Consider the following 17,925-nt stretch of genomic DNA (forward strand, 5'->3'; position numbering starts at 1 on the left):
TGCGTATGACAGACTGGGTCAGGGGTAAGTAACCTTTTCAAGCTTGATATTTATTTTTCTTCTGACTGTGCTGCGATAATTAACTGGCCCAATTAATGTTGATAAACTCTGCCAGAATGTTGATGCATGTATTTAATGAGTGCAAAAACCTCTTTATAGGGCTCAGGAGATAATGGTATAAATGTGTTTCCTTTCTGCTGCAAATGTTACAGTGAAACCATTTGCATAGGAATGAGTGGATTCATCTGATAAGAGACACAGGGACAGAAGTTGAACCAATATGATGAGGTCTTTTTCAAACGTAGGATCACTGTGTTCTCCATATCTGATATGATAAATACAAATATTCCTCCCTCAGCACAACAACATTAAAAAAGTGTGTACAACTTGCTGTGAAATACTATTTCATTGATAAGTTTACACAGTGACTCATTAAATGCTGCAAGCCTTTGCAGAGAGGTTCCCAATCTACCAAATAGAAAATGTGAGAAATACTGGAAACTGTCCAACAATGTACCATTTTTGGGTAGACTATTTATTTAATATTATTCACTTTAATTAAAAAATCTATTTCATGCATATATATTAATGAATCTGCATCTTACATTCAAACGTAAAAAAACACTTGCAATACTCAAACGTTTAGTGTATATTGGCTAATAATGTTTACAGGCACGTCAGTATAAAATAATAACATTTGAATCATCCTTACTAATAGTCCAAAACCCGCAGACAATCTATTAGTATCAAGTAGACTTTAACAAAGAAAAACATAAAATCCTCACAATTGAAAAGGTGGAACCAGGAAATAGTTTGCATGTACTGTAATTGACATGCTTACAGATTAGTGCTTCAAATGTATTTTTCTTAATTTGTAGGCATATTTACGCTGCCAACTTCACACCTCTATAGCAAATACAGATGAAAACTAGGCTAATGGATGCTTCAGACACATAATATGTATTGGAATGGCCGCATTAAAATACACAGTCAATAGGATATAAATGGGGTTGGGGATAGGAAAAATAAAACACATTTAACAATGTTTTACAGCTGGGATGTCTGAACCCCGAAGCAGTAAGGCATAGACCAATCTTACAAAGCTGTACACCATCATGTTCTTATACATTTTTAAATTCTATTTTATCATGTTTTATCACCACTGTAAAGCGTCTTTGAGCACCTGGAAAAGCGCTTCGAAATGAAATGTATTATTATTATTATTATTATTATTATCATGTAATCAGTTAAAACACATTTATTAGCAATTAATTTCCATTTACAACAACAGGCAATGCGTTAAATCCACATTGCATCTGTACTTACAGACTGCAGTGACACGTGTTACAAAGAGATATTTGTGATACCATTGTTTGCCAGATGGGCTTCGCTGCTGTTGCTGCTGCTAATTAACCTGAAGCTTAATATTACCTGTTGAGGGTTGGGGCCGCATACGTCATCCTTGTAAACGAACAGCAGCTAAATGATGACCGACAGCACGAAGAACCAATCACAAAGAAGTTAGTGACAGGTGTCGATCAGCTATTGACCATTAAGAGCGAGCCAGGGGCGGGACTAAGAAACTGACGTTACGTCGCAGCCTCGGTAATGGCAAGTGACACAGGGTGAGGAAGACGAGTAGAAACTTTTTCAGGTACTAGTTGCTGTTGGTTGTTTGTATGCTTGATAACAACAATAGTGTTACGTTCTTGTACTTATACAGTTTTTTAGCGGTTGTGTCGTCTGAGTGAGAGTTAACCGTCTTCCGTGTGAGGCTAACAAACGTTAGAGCCGTGACGGTGGTCTGTCGGTGACGGAGCTGAGATATACCAGAAGTTTGTTCGACTTCGAGTTAAATACGTAGAGACGCCGAAAGAAAAGAAGCTATGACAAACAGAGAAGACGAATACGACTATCTTTTTAAAGGTGAGTAGCTGTTTTATTTAAAGCTAAGTTAGCTAAACTTCGACATCAAGCATTCACCTGTGAGCTACTGTCATTTGATGCCGAGTAGTTGGATGTGTCTTTTAAACTATGGTTTTAACCCGCATGCCTAACAACAAGGTGTAATACGACATAAGACCGAGACACAAAGGCACCTGCTGTTAGCTTTTCCTTTGGCTGAAGACATACATTACGACAGTGGCTGAAGACATACATTACGATAGTCGTTGAACCATAGTATTACAACATAAAGGCAGTACGCTTATTTATTAAGCAGCATCTGCAGTAGGGTCGTCATCTTGCAGGCCGATGATGCAATCATGTTAGGATGCACTAATGGTCAACAAGGGGGTCATAATCTGTGGCAGGAGTCAGGACAGACGAATCAAAGCACCTTCCATCACGACTTTCTTACTGATTGATTTAATGTTGTTTGGTCCTTTAGTGTGAGGCCTGCGGACTTCAAGTTATACTTGTTATTATAATCTACATTCAGGTTTTGTCACTTGGACAAACTGTCCTCTTTTTGTCAACAACATCTGCTACCTGCTCCAATTGTTGCACCACCTTAAATAATTAAATATTAAGATTGACAGATATGTTTCATGCGTTTTCTATGTAACATTTAGAAAAATACACTTTACAATGGAAACACAAGGTACAACTAACCAACCACACTTTGCTTGCTTGGTCTAAACTCTAATACTTGTGTCAATGTGCTCTAACAAACATTTACAGTCTCTTTTATAGATATCGGGAAGTTCTTGGTGACTAGATATCTTTTAACAATCTTGATATTATGCAGAACCATTCTTCTATAAAGTGTCATATTGTGTAAATTATACTGTAACTGTATACAGTGGGTGGTGGGGGTGGTCATTGTTCCCACATTGATGATATCTAGTACAAACAGTTCATATATGTACCTTGTCACAAGCAAAGGGGAAATGAAGTGCTCTTGTTTTGTTCAAATATAGAACACCAAACAAGCATGTCAAACTGGAATTACCTGCATGAAGTGTGTGTGTGTGTGTGTGTGTGGTGTGTGTGTGTGTTGTGTGTCGCCACAGAGAAGCTCTGTCCCTGAGCATAGCGAAGATGAGATTTACTCACTCCCTCTCAGATAAAATAACATTACTTCCGGTGACCAAATGTATCTCAATCATGGGCTGCAGTGCAAGGGCACGATAAGGTATCGGCCGCCCTTCAGGCTAATGCTTAAACCAGGAAAGTGCTAACGTTATTGTGAAGTCTCTCCTTTGTTCCTACAACCAATCTTTTGTCGCTCGCTGTTAGATAGCATGAGTCAAGTTGGGTGAGCTGTCGGTGAGTCACATAAACCTTTCCCTACTGATCGAGACATCAGCGCAGGCACGCATCCCTCTGTCCTGCCGAGGCATTCCTCTTGTCTTTGTTCTGCTCTTGTTCATTTCAGTGACGTGTGTGAGCCTCGATGGTGGCTAAATGACTTGTTTTGTCAATCCAGATAAATATCTGTTAAACATGGTATAAAACAGGAAGTCTCAATACCTAGATATACATAATACATATACATAATACATTTTAAATGAATTTTAAATGCGGTAAAATTGGAACTTAGAAAATCCTACTTTCATGGATAGTATAGTGTTTTAGGATTGCACGCACCGTCCTGCATTATACACTGCTTTTCTTCAGAATGCATTGAAACATGAACTTGGACCTTAAATGGTTATCTTTGATTCCATCTACAGGGATTCGGGAGATATCCATATTAATCCAACTGAACAGACAGAAAGACTACAATTCCCAGAAAAACTTTGTCCGTTCTTCAACCCTTCCTTCAGACAGTTGTAGGTTAGGCCACATCACTGGGTGCAGTGTTGTACAGAGATGTCATATCTCTTCAGCTGAATAATTCACACCCAACAATTGGGAGTGATTGGGTGTGAACGGTAGCCATGATATTACCTGTCTGATGGCAAATTACCTAGAAATGTTTGCATAATGGTTTTGGTCCACCGCCCCAAATCTTTTGTCCCTGATGAAATGGAGAATGGCAGTGTTGCCTCTTCAGTCTTATAGGAGAGCCACACTTGTAGTACATGTCGCCCCCTTATCTTACACATATTTACTGATACAGACTGATTGAACAGGTTTCTACTTGTGCCTGTTACACCATAGTACCACAGAGACAACCTTTAACACGTACTTTCCTTTAAGAATAAGAAGTGTTGCTTAAACTCAAGTGTAGACACAGTGGTCGGTGTGTTAATGCAGTTACAACATTCCATAACAAGTTCCTATTTCATAATGGCAGGGTGGTGAGATGGGGTGTCGCTGGTTCCTTTTGACACACTGACTCACCTGACGGTTGCAGAAGTAGTTATCTGACAAACACTCACCCTAATAATGCCCGCTTAATTAGGCCTACATTTTAGGTGGGGATCCAATAGATGAGTCCACACCATTTCAAGAATACTCCCGTGTTCATTGAGTCATTGACCTCTTTCACCCCATGTCAGTAATCACTGCTTGTTAACCAAAGCAAGGTTTTGTTTTTTTAAGTGTAGTCATCCTGAGGGAATTTAGAAGCAGTTTATAGATTTGTATGCTTAGGGGGAATTACAAAAATGTGGCTGTATTAACTTAGGCAATTTAGCTTTGTGGGTGGGAGTAGGTTTAGTACAAACATTTAGATTATTTTTATGATAAACAAACTCTAAAACAGCAGGACCACCTTACGTCTACATATATATTGATGTGTTGTGTAGGTCAAATATGTTTGCGTTATATCAAGTGGTCTAATAAATCATTTTGAACGCGATTCCAGTCAAATACTGTCATATCTGAATCACGTCGGATTGGTCACATCTGCAGCGAATCACCGTTTTCACCTTTCCTCATTCTGAGGGTACTTCCTGAAAAGAGCATGTGGTTTATTTTAAATACTCAGTGGGAGTCCCCTGAGTTTCTGCTCACACACACACACACACTGACGAGAGAGGCGCTTTAATCACAAGGAAAATCAAATTGAATTTAAACAAGTCAACCCACATTGTCCAGTGTAACTTCTCTTTGTCTGAGTGAGCTGTTGCCTCAAAGGTCTACCACGAAGTCGCTGTTTCAGCTTTAGCCATGAAGTATTGTTTTGTACCAATCAGTCCGAAGAGTGTTCCCATTAAGCAACTTGTGTTGGCAGGTTGAGTCCACAATGCACCGTGTGCTGATGGTGATTGTTCCTCTTTCTCTGTCCAAAACCCATTCCCCCTGTAGTGGTGCTGATTGGAGATTCAGGTGTCGGGAAGAGTAACCTGCTGTCCCGATTCACCCGCAATGAGTTCAGCCTTGAGAGCAAGAGCACCATCGGGGTGGAGTTTGCCACGCGCAGCATCCAGGTAGAAGGCAAGACCATCAAGGCTCAGATCTGGGACACGGCTGGACAGGAGCGGTACCGAGCGATCACTTCTGCGTGAGTACATTACGTCATTAAACCCTTACTTTGTTGAAGCACCATTACACACAAAAGACGTCCACATATGACCATCGTCGTAACTACACTTTAGCTATACACGTATAAAAGCCTTGAAATACCCACTTCACACAAGTACGTGCTCACTTGAAGAAAATAATGGCACTTTTTATCGATTGAATCTGGCATACATGAAGACAAACACAGCTCTTTAAGCGCCGGACACAAGAAGCATGTTCTTGTTGTGCATGCATGTGAAGCACAGGAACTTTAAGTACCTCTTTTGCTTCCTCACGCATGCGCATTGTGCTCTTGTTTCCGGTCAAAAGTGTTATTCACAGTCACGTGTGGCTGCATTATGAATGGCTGGGGTTGTAGGTTAAGGGTTACACACTTCCATTCAAGAGTAGGGTTGGGTATCGTTTGAATTTCCACGATTCTGATTCCGATTCTGATTCTACTTTTCGATTCCTTTTCTCAATTCCGATTATTTGAGGGGCAGGGTAAAAAAAATTATTAAGTTCTTGTTGAGAAAAACAAGCATATCTGCCTCTCAGGCATACCAGGAAGAAATGTTTGAACATTTTAAAGCAAAATGCTTCAATCTGGTGCACTTTAAGCAGAATTACTAGAGACTAGATCTAGGGGGTACAACTCTAAACACCCATATGAAAAAGATCGGTTTACATTTGAATAATTAAATAAGTATGTGAGCATAACCAGTAACCTACCATAGCCAATAACAAATATGTAACTTATTTTATTTTTGTTGTTCATTCATATCCTGTTTTACTATTTTATTTATGCATATTTTTTGTATCTCTCCAGTTTAAAACGATATGTCTGGTTTACTGTCCTATAGTAGACATTGGAATGATTTGAAACCTGTTTTATCCCAATAATTATAAAGGAGTGCCTTGGAAATATGTGTTTACATAAATTGTGATCAAAACGTTTGAGACCCACTGAGATAACTTAGACTAAAGTGAACTATCTAAACACTCCTTTACACAGTCCACAGTCCTTTACCTCACTGAGCTGTAGTTATCAGCCACTCAGTCTGACTGGAGAGGACTCTCCTCCACATCATTGGAGAAACATCTTCTTCTTCCCTTAGAGCAGCTAGCACCAGATGCTAATAACAACAGCGCCGGTTCCAGTGCACCCTCCCTTTCTCCCTCGCTCACGCACACTTTGGCTGTGATCCCCCATTTTCAACACTTGCAGCGCCCATCGTACAGGGCGAATGAAACGTGTATCCGGGATGAAAAGGATGTTACATTTACTTAATTATGAATGTTGTTACATCAAGGCCGAAAATTAGGATGAGCACCAACGGTCACAACATTTGTTTTCCCTCCCAGAGCTGTCAGCGCAGCGCCTCCACAGAACTGGCGCCCTAGGCCAACAGCTATAATGCATATATATAGTGTAGGTACAACGCTACATTTCCTCAGGCATCGAAAAGCGGAACCGAAATTCACATTTCTAAATGATGACGTTGGAATCGAAATGTTGGAACCGGTTCCGAACCGGAACCGGTTCCGAACCGGAACCGGTTCTCGGTACCCAACCCTATTCAAGAGTCATGCTCCATCTATGAAATGAATTTAGAATCAACGCTCATGAAATAGTAAGAAAGAGATGAAGTGATTAACACTCCAATAATAGCAGCGTTTTGCTTTGAAACAGAAAGTGTTTGGTTAATCACAGCTTCCTCATATCAATCTAGTTCCCGTCCCAAAATGTGTAACTTTTCTAAGTTGCCTATGCTAATGTGCTAACCAGCCTACCGTATGAAACACCCACAGTCGTTGAGGAAGCAGACAAGCAAGCTCCAGCAGTCTTAATGAAGCCATGTCAGACAATGTTCTCTTTTGCGATGTTGTCTGCAGTGTGTTTAGCCGTACTGTTGCTAAGCGCATGTCACACACCGGCAAAGGTTCCTGAAATCTACAGGCTGCGACAAGAACACGTTTTCTTTTCCACTTGATATGAAGTTGAACTCCTCTTGCATTGTCCAGGTACTACCGTGGAGCAGTTGGAGCTCTCTTGGTTTATGACATTGCCAAGCACCTGACGTATGAAAATGCTGAGCGTTGGCTGAAGGAGCTGCAGGACCATGCAGACAGCAACATAGTCATCATGCTGGTGGGCAACAAAAGTGATCTCCGCCACCTCAGGGCGGTGCCAACCGAGGAGGCCAAGGCCCTGGCAGGTATTGTCTGTGTGTTCGTGTGTTCGTGTGTTCGTGTGTTCGTGTGTTTGTGTGTGTCGTGTGTTCGTGTGTTCGTGTGTGTTGTGTTCGTGTGTTTGTGTGTTCGTGTGTTGTTCCCATGAAGTTTGAGGACTCTGCCTCAATAGATAATTGTCAGGATAGAGCTGTGGTAATGATCATAGGTGGACTAACCCCAAGCTGCCTTAATTAGGTCCTTTAAAGGGACGGTACACCCAAAATACAAAAAAGCATCTTTCCTCTTACCTGTAGTGCTTTTTTATCAAGTGTTGGCAATATGTGCTGTAGAAATGTGTGCTTTCTCTTGAATGTAGGGGCATGTAATCATGGCCGAGAGGCTCACCTGAGCTAGCTGTTAGTGCTCAACCGAGGAGGGCAGCGTTAATGTTTACTACCTCTCGCACAAGCCTCTCGTGCATGATAAGGTGCAACTCCCTCTGCTCGCCGAAATGTGTGAAATGTACCTTTTATAAGTACGTGTGTTGATCAGTAAATGAGTGCTTATACATACGCTTCCTTTTAGTTTGGGACGGACTGTTATAATACAGTCGAGTGTGATCCTTCCCAGAGGTAACACTCATGTTAGAATGTTTGCACTGTGACGATGTTTTGCATAGAAATATGCCTACAAAATGTCCTTGGCTTGAATGTTATAGAAAGCAGAACATGAGGTCAAACTACTTAAATCAAATTCATTAACATGTCTATTTATCCTGGCCCTTTGAGAATTTCAGGGCTTTGTTTTTCAAAACCAGTTTATTTGTTACAGCCAGGCTCGCAGTGTCCTTTGGGAAACCTTTTTGACCCTGACACACTATTATTTTAGAGAATTTGGGCCACGTGTTTACTCTTGACCTTGAGTCTGTCTGATTCACTGTTGCACCTAATTTGACTGGTAAGTGGCTCTTGCAAGCACTGCCTGTGAGAATGTGAAATGCATGAGCCTCTTTGATCCTGTGTAGAGGAAAGGCATTCATTGTTGGATAAATGAATATATGTACTTGTCAGTGCCTTCTGTTTGAGCTGATTTCTTTGTCCGTACCACTAATGGTCTCACTGATGGATAATTTACATACAGACGATGTGGTAGACACGTCATGCAAAGTGTTTTGTAATCCAGTTTCAATAATTAGTTAATGTTAATTAGCAAACTGTTTTTGACTTTGTGATTTGCTTTAAAAAGGTGTTTATGTGATCGCAATGTAAACCATTATATTCTATACTCCTTCTCTTTGTGTTTCACATCATTGCATTTCCTGTAAGTATGACCAGTCAGTTGTCACACAAACCATTCGATTTTTTTTATAATTACAAAACAGTTTTTTATTTTGCAATCAAATTTCTAGGCAGAACCCTGGAGCGAGCAGATTATGCAGCAGAAATCAATCCTTGAATCAGTGCCGAGTGAATGCCAGTAACACCTCAACTCAGTGGTAGATTTGAAAGTTAAAAATAATGCAGACTCACAACACTGTGTGCATGTTTGTTTTCCAGAGAAGCACGGCTTGTCCTTCCTGGAGACGTCAGCGTTAGACTCGTCTAATGTGGAGCTGGCTTTCCAGACAATTCTCACAGGTGAGTTTTACGTTTAATTCTTGCTCCTTTTTAGTGTTTACAGGAAATGTTAAGAGTTTCTTGTCTTGATCCTGAAGCCTGAAGGGCACTGCGGTCTGAAGTTCCTCAGAACATCAACTAGTGATGCTCTGCATATACTGTTCATTTGTCTGAAAGAGATTCCTCACACCAACACCAACCCTCTGCCACTAGATGGCAGCAAAACCCATCTTATCAGTTGTCTGTGCTCCTCACTGATGTGCAGCAGTCTGTGGCGAGAACACCACTTTCATCTTTTCTGAGGTATATAAGTCATTTGAAACAAAGAAAGACAACTTAGCCGAGCAGCCTGGGGAGAGCTGCTATGTAGTTTTTTGTTTGTGGTCACAAATCCACTTTAACCTACTGCACCAAATGGATCTTTTCAAAAATGACATTCCTATGCTGGTCCATAGATACGTTTCTCAAGTCAATGTCTTTGAGCAGTGTCCTCAGGAGGGATAAAGCCACGCTAATAAGTGCATTTGATGTTGGAGATTTGGTGGCATGGAGGAAAAAGCAATTGTAGCGACAACCCCTGGAGTGCCTAAAGGGGCAATCCAACAGTGAGTGGTGCTTCCACTTCAATTGCTCCAGGGGCTATCATTCTGCAAGTTTGCGCCGCTTTGTATGTTTGTATTCCGTTTCTGACACATGCTCAATTCCCAGACACCTCCGCTCGAGCCGTTTGAAACATTCTGCCCACAACTTGATCACTCATTTCGAATTCATAAAAACTTCAAAACTTTAATCCTCATTGAGCTAATGTAGCTAATTAGCTCATTAGGGATAGACAAGAGGAAGTTAGCAGTGCAGCATTAAAAGCTGAACTTAAGGCCCAGTGGGGCAGGGAAGATGTCTGGTGTGTAGATATCAGCAGCCGACACATCGTGGATCAGAGGGGGTCTTCCTGCTGGATTATATAGGTGCAGCAGCTGGGGCTGTGTGGGGCCCGTAGTAATGACTCATAGTTTAACCACCTGACGTGTCACATCACAGTCAGCCAGAAGTCTTGTTTGGCTTTAAACTTTCCTGCCGCACAAGCAGTTTTTATTTCAAGACAGTTTTGTTCCACATCTGGCTGTACTTTGGAGTTAAAGCGGCAGTATGCAACAGGAAGCGAGACGGCTGGCACCCGTCCATTTCTCCTCTCTCAGGTTGATCAACTGACCACCCAAATGGCATCTCGGCCAAAGTTCAGGGAAATTAACAACATAAAGGCTGTTGCTAGTTAAAAAGTGAAATCAAACTTAAGTTAATTTTTGTATTTAAACATTTAAAGGTGGGGTCGGTCATTTTGGAGACACCAGCTCGAGTGCGCTAGGATTTGAAAATACACAGCCGGAACAAATCTGCCACTTCCTGACAGAGCCCCTCCTCCAACACACAGGAACGCGCACATGACCAATGAGAGCACGAGATAAGTTTGTGCCCCGATGGAAGGCTGACGGGCAGGGAGGCCGTCCAGTTATTTTAGCCGGGCCGGCTCAGATGATTGGTCGTGCTACGGCTTCCACAGATTCTTTGTCAAAGCACTTCAGATATTCATTGCCATCGGGATGTTAAGAGCATTCCATGGAATATAACAAAGAGTGTATCTCGAGCCGGTTTCTCAAACTGACCTACCCCACCTTTAAGCTTATTGGTTTTTTTGTACAAGCATGAGCATGCAGGGTCACGGGAGCAGACCCCACAGCATACAATCTTTATTTAAGCATTGCAATTTTGATTTAAACTGTATTGCAGATCGCAGCATTGGGCAATGCCTGAAATTAGGCTCTTTTTTTCTTCTGCCACATAACATAACGATGCCAGTTTAGGGTGGAAAGAATCCTCCACTGCTGCCAGGAGTCTGGATAGAACAGTTGTTGCTCCGTTTTGCCATGCTGTTTGCCTTTATCACAATATGTCCCTCTGTTGGCTGGATTTACAGCATGACACATGACTCATTCTCTTGCCCTCTTCTCTCCATCACAGCCATCTACAACATCGTGTCACAAAGGCAGATGTCAGGGCGAACCGACTCAGACTTCTCACCGGCCTCCAACGTAGTGCCCATCACGGTCGAACCCACCCAAAACTCTTCCAGTAAGGGCGTCTGCTGCCAGAGCAACTGAGACCCTACCACTGACCTCCTCCTTCACCTCCAGGCAATGAGACATGACATAGACAGACAGACAGACAGGGAGAGACAGGTAGTGATTTACAAGGACACTTGTACTGGGTTTGTCTATTGTCTGATAAAGAATAAGAGGGGGACCAGTGATGAAGGGATAGTAAAGAGGTTTAGACAAGGGGTGTGGTGTGGGAGGAAACGAGTGGGAGGCCTTGTACCCAGTGCATTAAGCTTTTGAAAGTGGTACATGATCAGAACCGAATCACTATAAAATGAAAAATGTAACACATTATGAGATCCTTTTTGTGTCTTTGAAAGCTCTGTTTACAAGCCAGTAACGCTTTCTCTCAGTTTTCCACAAGCAGGATATAGGGCAATAAAAATCCACATCAAAAAGACTGAACTGCAACCCCTGTCGCCACAGTCATTCCCATTTTCCTAAATGTTTAATACTTAGGAATGAACGTCATCTACCATATTTATTGAACACTATATTACGGTCTTGGTTGGGTTTTCAATGTAACACTATTTGGTTCTGATTTTCCACTCTGATCACTTTGCAGCAACGGAAACTGTCTTGCTTTTTTTCTGCTATATCATATCTTTGTGTGAAGAAGGGCGACGACTCCTCGTCAAATAGAGGAGCAAATGCTTAAAGGCATTTTTACTGAATGCACACACTGGAATTTGGTCAAAGTTGGTTGCTTCAATGTGTGTTTCACCAGGCCAATAACATCCCTTCCTACCAGTGACATGTCATTTATTTCAGATTGCTTTTGATCTTGCTTTGGAAGGCTTTCCTGCTCTGCGCACATGTTGTACTCTACAGATGAGTCATGCTCTTGCAGCCTTCCCATCACACTCAGAGTTAACGCTGTGCAAAGCCCGCATCACTGGTGAACGGGTTAACGGGCTCGTTGTTGGCTCTTCCTTTGACTTTGTCAGCCCTGTCCGAACCTTTGGGTGTAGTGGGAGAGGTTATGAAAAATGGTTTGAACGCGTGGGCAACCCTTTGGTGCTTCTGCTTGCTTAGATAGATGGATGGATGGAGGGATAATGTTTCAGGAGATGAGGTAGTGAGGGCACTCAGCCCTCCCCTGCTCCTGCGGTCTCTGATGTACCCGACATGGCTTGTTTTACTGCAAGTGAAATCCTCCACTGCCTGCTACCTACTCCTCTGTATCTCTCTCTACACTGCATGTAACTGGAACAGGACCCTGCCCTCCGGGATCTCCCTGAGGTCTGCCCTCACTCACTTTCTGTATTTCCTGTGGAGGGGCGGGGGATGTATTCGGGAGCCAAGATTGGGTTTATTAGTTTCTAATAGTTTAATAGATGAGAGGAAGGATGGTAGTATTAGGAGGGGCTTAATTAAATCCAAAGGTTATGCACACAGATGGTGTTTATCCTGGTTATGTGTTTCCACAACACACTTCTGTTGACTTCACAGGTCTTAAACTGGGTGGTGTAGGTTAGGGCTTTATAAACATTTATTCTAATATGTATATTTGGACTGCATATGTATAAATAAATCTAATTTGTTATAGCCTGCCTCTTCTCATGTCTCTTTAAGATGTTTGTAAATGGTAAAGGCTGCAAGTAGCTGACATTGTTATGAATGAATCCGCTAGAGAGCAGACTTAAGTGTCTTTTATACAATAATGAATGCCCACTGTAAATGAATAGATCTTTGCTTTAAAATGATAGTTCCTCTGACCATCAGGATGGAAATATAAATATCATCGTGAAAAGAACAATTTAGATAATCAAATGCCCTCTTTAAACAAAGAAATACAATTGATATCAATTGGAGATCATTTCATTTTTGTTTTATTAGAAACATTTACAATACATCTTGAATCTTGGAAAAATAACAAAGAACCAGAACTAACATGGCGCAGATACAATAATAATAATAAAAATGTTTCCAAAAAATGTAATTCACAAAAAAACATGTGCTATAACAAATAAACCTGCAATATCACATGCCGTGTAACGACATGGCATACTGTAACAGAGTTCAAAGACTTCTTTTTTTTTTCCCACCCATCAAAGTTGACGGTCAGCCGCTGAGGGCCACATTATCAAACCCTCTTTCACTGTTCACAGAGAAACCAGAATCTAGCGCCAGCTGATGCTGGCCCAAAAGCTAATGCACTACGACCACTATTAGACCGGTATGAAACACTTCTACTGTGCTGGAAAATGTGGAAACGCTACCAAAGACAAACTGTCAGACTGTATCGGCCTCTTTGGAAAAAGTTGCAAGTTTCACCAGCAAGCGCCACTTCAGTCCCCATCCTTTACATGCAGCAGAAAATGTGCTATTGTAGTGTTTTTGTCAAGTTTTTTTAGGTGTATCTACACAAACTGGGAACTTCAAGTTAATTCAGATGAGGTGCGGACATTCTTTCATCACTCACAGGTTACTGAGAGTACAAAATCCAGCTTCGATGTGGGGACTGAAATAGTCTCTTTGCCTGGTTTCAAACTTGTGTCAACTTTCCTGTTTCCAAAGAGACTCCAACTATGAAAATCTACAGTGGAGAAACAGCCCAAGTGCACTGATGTTAAAAGATAACGCAGGACTTGCACCATTTCTCCTTTCTAAGTGACCATACAACATACATGCAAGCTAGTACGGTAATGAACATGTTATCTGTGTGTTTGTGTGTATTCGTGTGCATCTAGATATGTAGATCTACTACACAGTGCGCTGTTCTCTCGTGGATGTCTCTGCTCGATTTGCACATTTCACCTAAATAACACATTAGGGAAAGTCTCATCAAAGCTCTGTCCCCACCAATCACAGAACTGAGTAGTAGATGTAGAAAATGCTCGAATGAAAGTGTACAAATTGTGTGTGGCCCATTGGCAGAGGGTCACATCTGCCTCATTCATTCCAAGCATTGCAGTCGTAACATGTTCTAAACATTTGATAAGTAAAAGCGAGTTTAGATTACAGAGGAAATGAGTTATGCGTTTCAGTCAGTAACATGGGGTTAGTCGAAGGGGAGAGGGGGTAATAGCAAGCAGCACTGCACAAAGAATGCTGATGCAGGAAAAATATATAATTGAGGCACAAAATTGATGCTCTGTGACTAAAATATCTCCAAATTCTAAAAAATATTATATTATTTTCTGTAATTATTCCATTGTTAATGCACCGATGTTAGAGTAGTGCACGTCTGAAGTTACAATTTCAGCTATGGGAAACTCTCGTTCCATTCACTTCATTAGCAGGAAGTATGTGGAAAAGGAGAGCCTCCATAACTTTCATAAATAAAACTTCTAAACTTCTTTTCTCATTTGACTTACTTGGTAGAAACTGACCTCCCTGTGTTTAGAAATATATTAACTTCTCGTCATTCTTAATTAAAAAAACAAAATGTCTTGAGGTTACTCATAAATATGTTGCTTCATTTTTGTACTTTTCCAGATACTGACTTCTTTTCCTCTGCTTTCTACCAAATAATAACCCATGTTAGCAAAATAGATTTGAGAAACTGTCATATGTTTTTTTTTTTTCATTTTAAGTTACTTTCTATAAATGTATGTGGAAGAACTCAAATATAGTCTACGTTGAAAATCGCAAAATCTTTCCATAAAACAAACCAAAACGTAAAGCTCACTTGGAAACGTATAAAACGATAAGCGTACGGAGTGCATTGAGTGGTCTTTTTATTATTTTTTTACATTCAAATGCGTTACTTGCTCAATGTGATTTAGACAGGTTGGTACAATTGCTTAAGTGCATCCATTGAAAATAAGGATTTCCTATCACTCCTTAAAAGGGATTCTACATAAATGCATAAAGACCTTTTCATATCAAGAGAAGAAAAACATCAACATTTTCTACCATTACTATAATAGTAAGCTTAATACAATATTGTAAATAATACTAACAAGAACTTAACAAATCAATTGTCACTGAGTCACCCACCCCTTTGTTGCTCCACTGAATTAAAAAAGTATTTCATACTGGGTGAGTTAGACAAATGAAACTTACACCTTAGCATATTCTTAAACTTTATGTATCAATTAGTTAGACTACATGGTAAATATATGATTTGAAACCGATGTTTACTGTAAGGTCTTAAAGCTGTGTATACACTCCAGGTATCAGGCTGATGAATTATTTATGTGATCTTAACTTTGTTTCTGATAAATCTTACCTATTTTACTAACATGCAGTTAAACTTAAGGATACAGTTAAAGGGCTCTCCAAACGATATTTAATGTTGTTCACTCTCTCACCGTCGCCTTACTAAGGGTCTTAGCAATTAGGAATCCAGCCTGAATTCTCAATGGCTTGTCATTGTCATAACAATTCCATTTTGAATATTAAATGATGTCCCGTTTGATCTGAAATTCACCAGATCAGGCACGTTTTCCAGAAAGATGAAGACATTCCCATGACTGTGCTTCTCCCACTGACCTAACCATGACAATGGAAAACTACTCGCAGGACTGTTAAGTGCCAGGATGTGCTTTAAGCTGATCTCTTTGGGGAGAAGTGAGTCTGTTAGGGCGCCTCTGTAGTATTAAACTAATCTTACAACACTGAAACATGATATGCCTTCATTTCACTGATATCGATTTAGTTGGCCTCCAAGACGTTTGGGTAAACAGAGTTATTCTAGCTATGAGATTATTTCTTAATAATCCTGATTTGATAAAGTTTCTAAAATAAGTTAACTAATAACTTGTCCTCTCCTTGTGTTTTGTTCTTTGGCTATGTCTGACCTTTTTATAAAAGAAAAAAATACAAATGAAAGGTGCAAAACTAGTATAAAATAGAGCCATAAAAAAGAAACTCCTATGTAAACAGAAATCATTTTAAGATTGCTATAAGTAACACGCCTGCCCCTGTATGTGACTTTAGGTAAAGAGGGTAAAGAATACAAGCTCTTCACACGGACAACACACCGTGATGTCATGTTGTCTCACCCTCTGCTCACGGCTGCATTTTGACCAAAGCCTTCGAGACATCAGTCTGTCATACGCAAAGTCACCAGCTCCCGCTCTTTTGAAAACAAGACGGGCGCTGGTGCTCATGCTCTGCTCTGGTTGTTTGAAAGATCACTTTTACAGCGCAGTGAGATTTCCTCAAAGTCACAGACATGTCAGTTTCATCATCTCAGAAGGAGCAATCCTTAAGTTTGTCTCACCTGCCCTTTGTTTTAATTAACAATCAAATGACTTAAGACCCTGATAAACACAAAAAGAACAATTACTTATACTGAAACTTTTACTAATAATTAATAAGATCTGTTTCTACACTGGCATTTATCCATGACGAATTGTAAGCAGATATTATACAGAAATGTTATTCCCTAATAATCAAGGTCAATTTCTGGATAGAATATTATTTAAAGAACTGAGTAATCAGGCTCTTCAGTTTATTGTCCCAGTATAGTCCTATTATTGCATTTCATCCTAATATACATAGAAGCGGATTTATTCATCAGGGGTTATTACACATACTATTTATTCCAGTTTTCATTGAGATTTGATTTATACATCAGCGGCTTTATAAAGGATATTCGTTATTACAGTTTATAGGAGTGTCTGGTTAATTTCCATCTATATATTTGGATGAAACACTTAAGTTAATCAGTTTAAATAATATTTCTTAAATGTATGGATCTATCTAATATACTATTATAGTCAAAAAGGATGATGGGACGCATATATAAAAGATTTGCCCTCCCTAAAATCAGAGACATATTGGAATTCTTTATGCTGAAACATTGACAATGACACCCTCCGCTTGTAAAAATAATCCAAACCTCACATTTAGCAGGCCTTTGTCTGGATGTTCATAACTGGTACACATGATGTATTTACATAGAGTGCTTTCCCATAAAATACAATACTTATTAACTTATACAGCGTCTAAACAGGGAGAATCTCCAATAAGCCCTCTCTTCACTAAACCAGTGCAAAACTCAACCAAGTCATCAGCATTGACTACATGGATGAGAGCTCTCCCAAAGAGCCACTAGTACTACTGTAGTATTAAGAATAACAAGAACCACCATAATACAAAAAATGATAGGGAATCCTTATGTGCATGTCTTTCAAATCCTATGAAATGTATTTCACCATCAGTGGTCGGTTTGGTATTATTCAATGTTTTTGTGATCAGGTGCTTTACTCTATATTTTAAGTAAAGTGTTAAAGAGCCTAATTTCCTGAATCCCTCTAATCCCCACCCGAGCAGTTTCACATTCTTTTCTCTAAAAATAATTACTTTAAAAGTTGTTTTAGGGGAAGATACTATCAAAGGCCAAAGTTGCTACCTTGTATGCCAAAGCAATGGCAATCTTTTAATAAAAAATATTAAGGCAGAAATCAAAATAACAAAAATACTAAAGTTCAGACGACAGTGTCACACTGCCTTGAATTCCACGCTGAAAGCTTCGGCCAAACCACTGTGCAATTTCTCCATCCATAAAAATCACAACTATTATTTCTACATCTGATAGATTTCAGAGTACTTTCAGAAAGTACGGTGCTTTCCCTGCAGGACACACGTAACGCGAGGGGTCTGCTTTGTATGTTTGGGAGGGGCCTATGTGT

General features: G+C 40.2%; 1 protein-coding gene across 2 annotated transcripts; it reads left to right on the top strand.

Moving 5' to 3' along the window:
* The first annotated feature begins 1,540 nt into the window (after positions 1 to 1,540).
* rab11al (RAB11a, member RAS oncogene family, like) lies at positions 1,541 to 12,886 on the top strand. 2 transcript variants are annotated; one of them, XM_071205933.1, is made up of 6 exons: positions 1,541 to 1,625; positions 1,724 to 1,926; positions 5,200 to 5,395; positions 7,420 to 7,613; positions 9,126 to 9,206; positions 11,202 to 12,886. In XM_071205933.1, the coding sequence occupies exons 2-6, from the start codon at positions 1,887 to 1,889 to the stop codon at positions 11,339 to 11,341; spliced, it is 651 nt and encodes a 216-aa protein (XP_071062034.1). In that variant the 5' UTR covers positions 1,541 to 1,625; positions 1,724 to 1,886; the 3' UTR covers positions 11,342 to 12,886. The 2 variants fall into 2 exon arrangements, with proteins under 2 accessions (XP_071062034.1, XP_071062033.1); XM_071205932.1 differs by having other exon boundaries at positions 1,579 to 1,926.
* The last annotated feature ends 5,039 nt before the right edge of the window (positions 12,887 to 17,925 follow it).

Source organism: Pseudochaenichthys georgianus, chromosome 16 (assembly GCF_902827115.2).
Source record: "Pseudochaenichthys georgianus chromosome 16, fPseGeo1.2, whole genome shotgun sequence".
NCBI lineage: Eukaryota > Metazoa > Chordata > Actinopteri > Perciformes > Channichthyidae > Pseudochaenichthys > Pseudochaenichthys georgianus.

Excerpts from the sequence above, each read along its gene's own strand:
- rab11al (XM_071205933.1), top strand. The coding sequence starts at position 1,887 with ATGACAAACAGAGAAGACGAATACGACTATCTTTTTAAAG. Across the intron at positions 7,614-9,125 it reads GGAGGCCAAGGCCCTGGCAG|AGAAGCACGGCTTGTCCTTC; the intron begins GTATTGTCTGTG and ends TTTGTTTTCCAG. Across the intron at positions 9,207-11,201 it reads TTTCCAGACAATTCTCACAG|CCATCTACAACATCGTGTCA; the intron begins GTGAGTTTTACG and ends TCTCCATCACAG.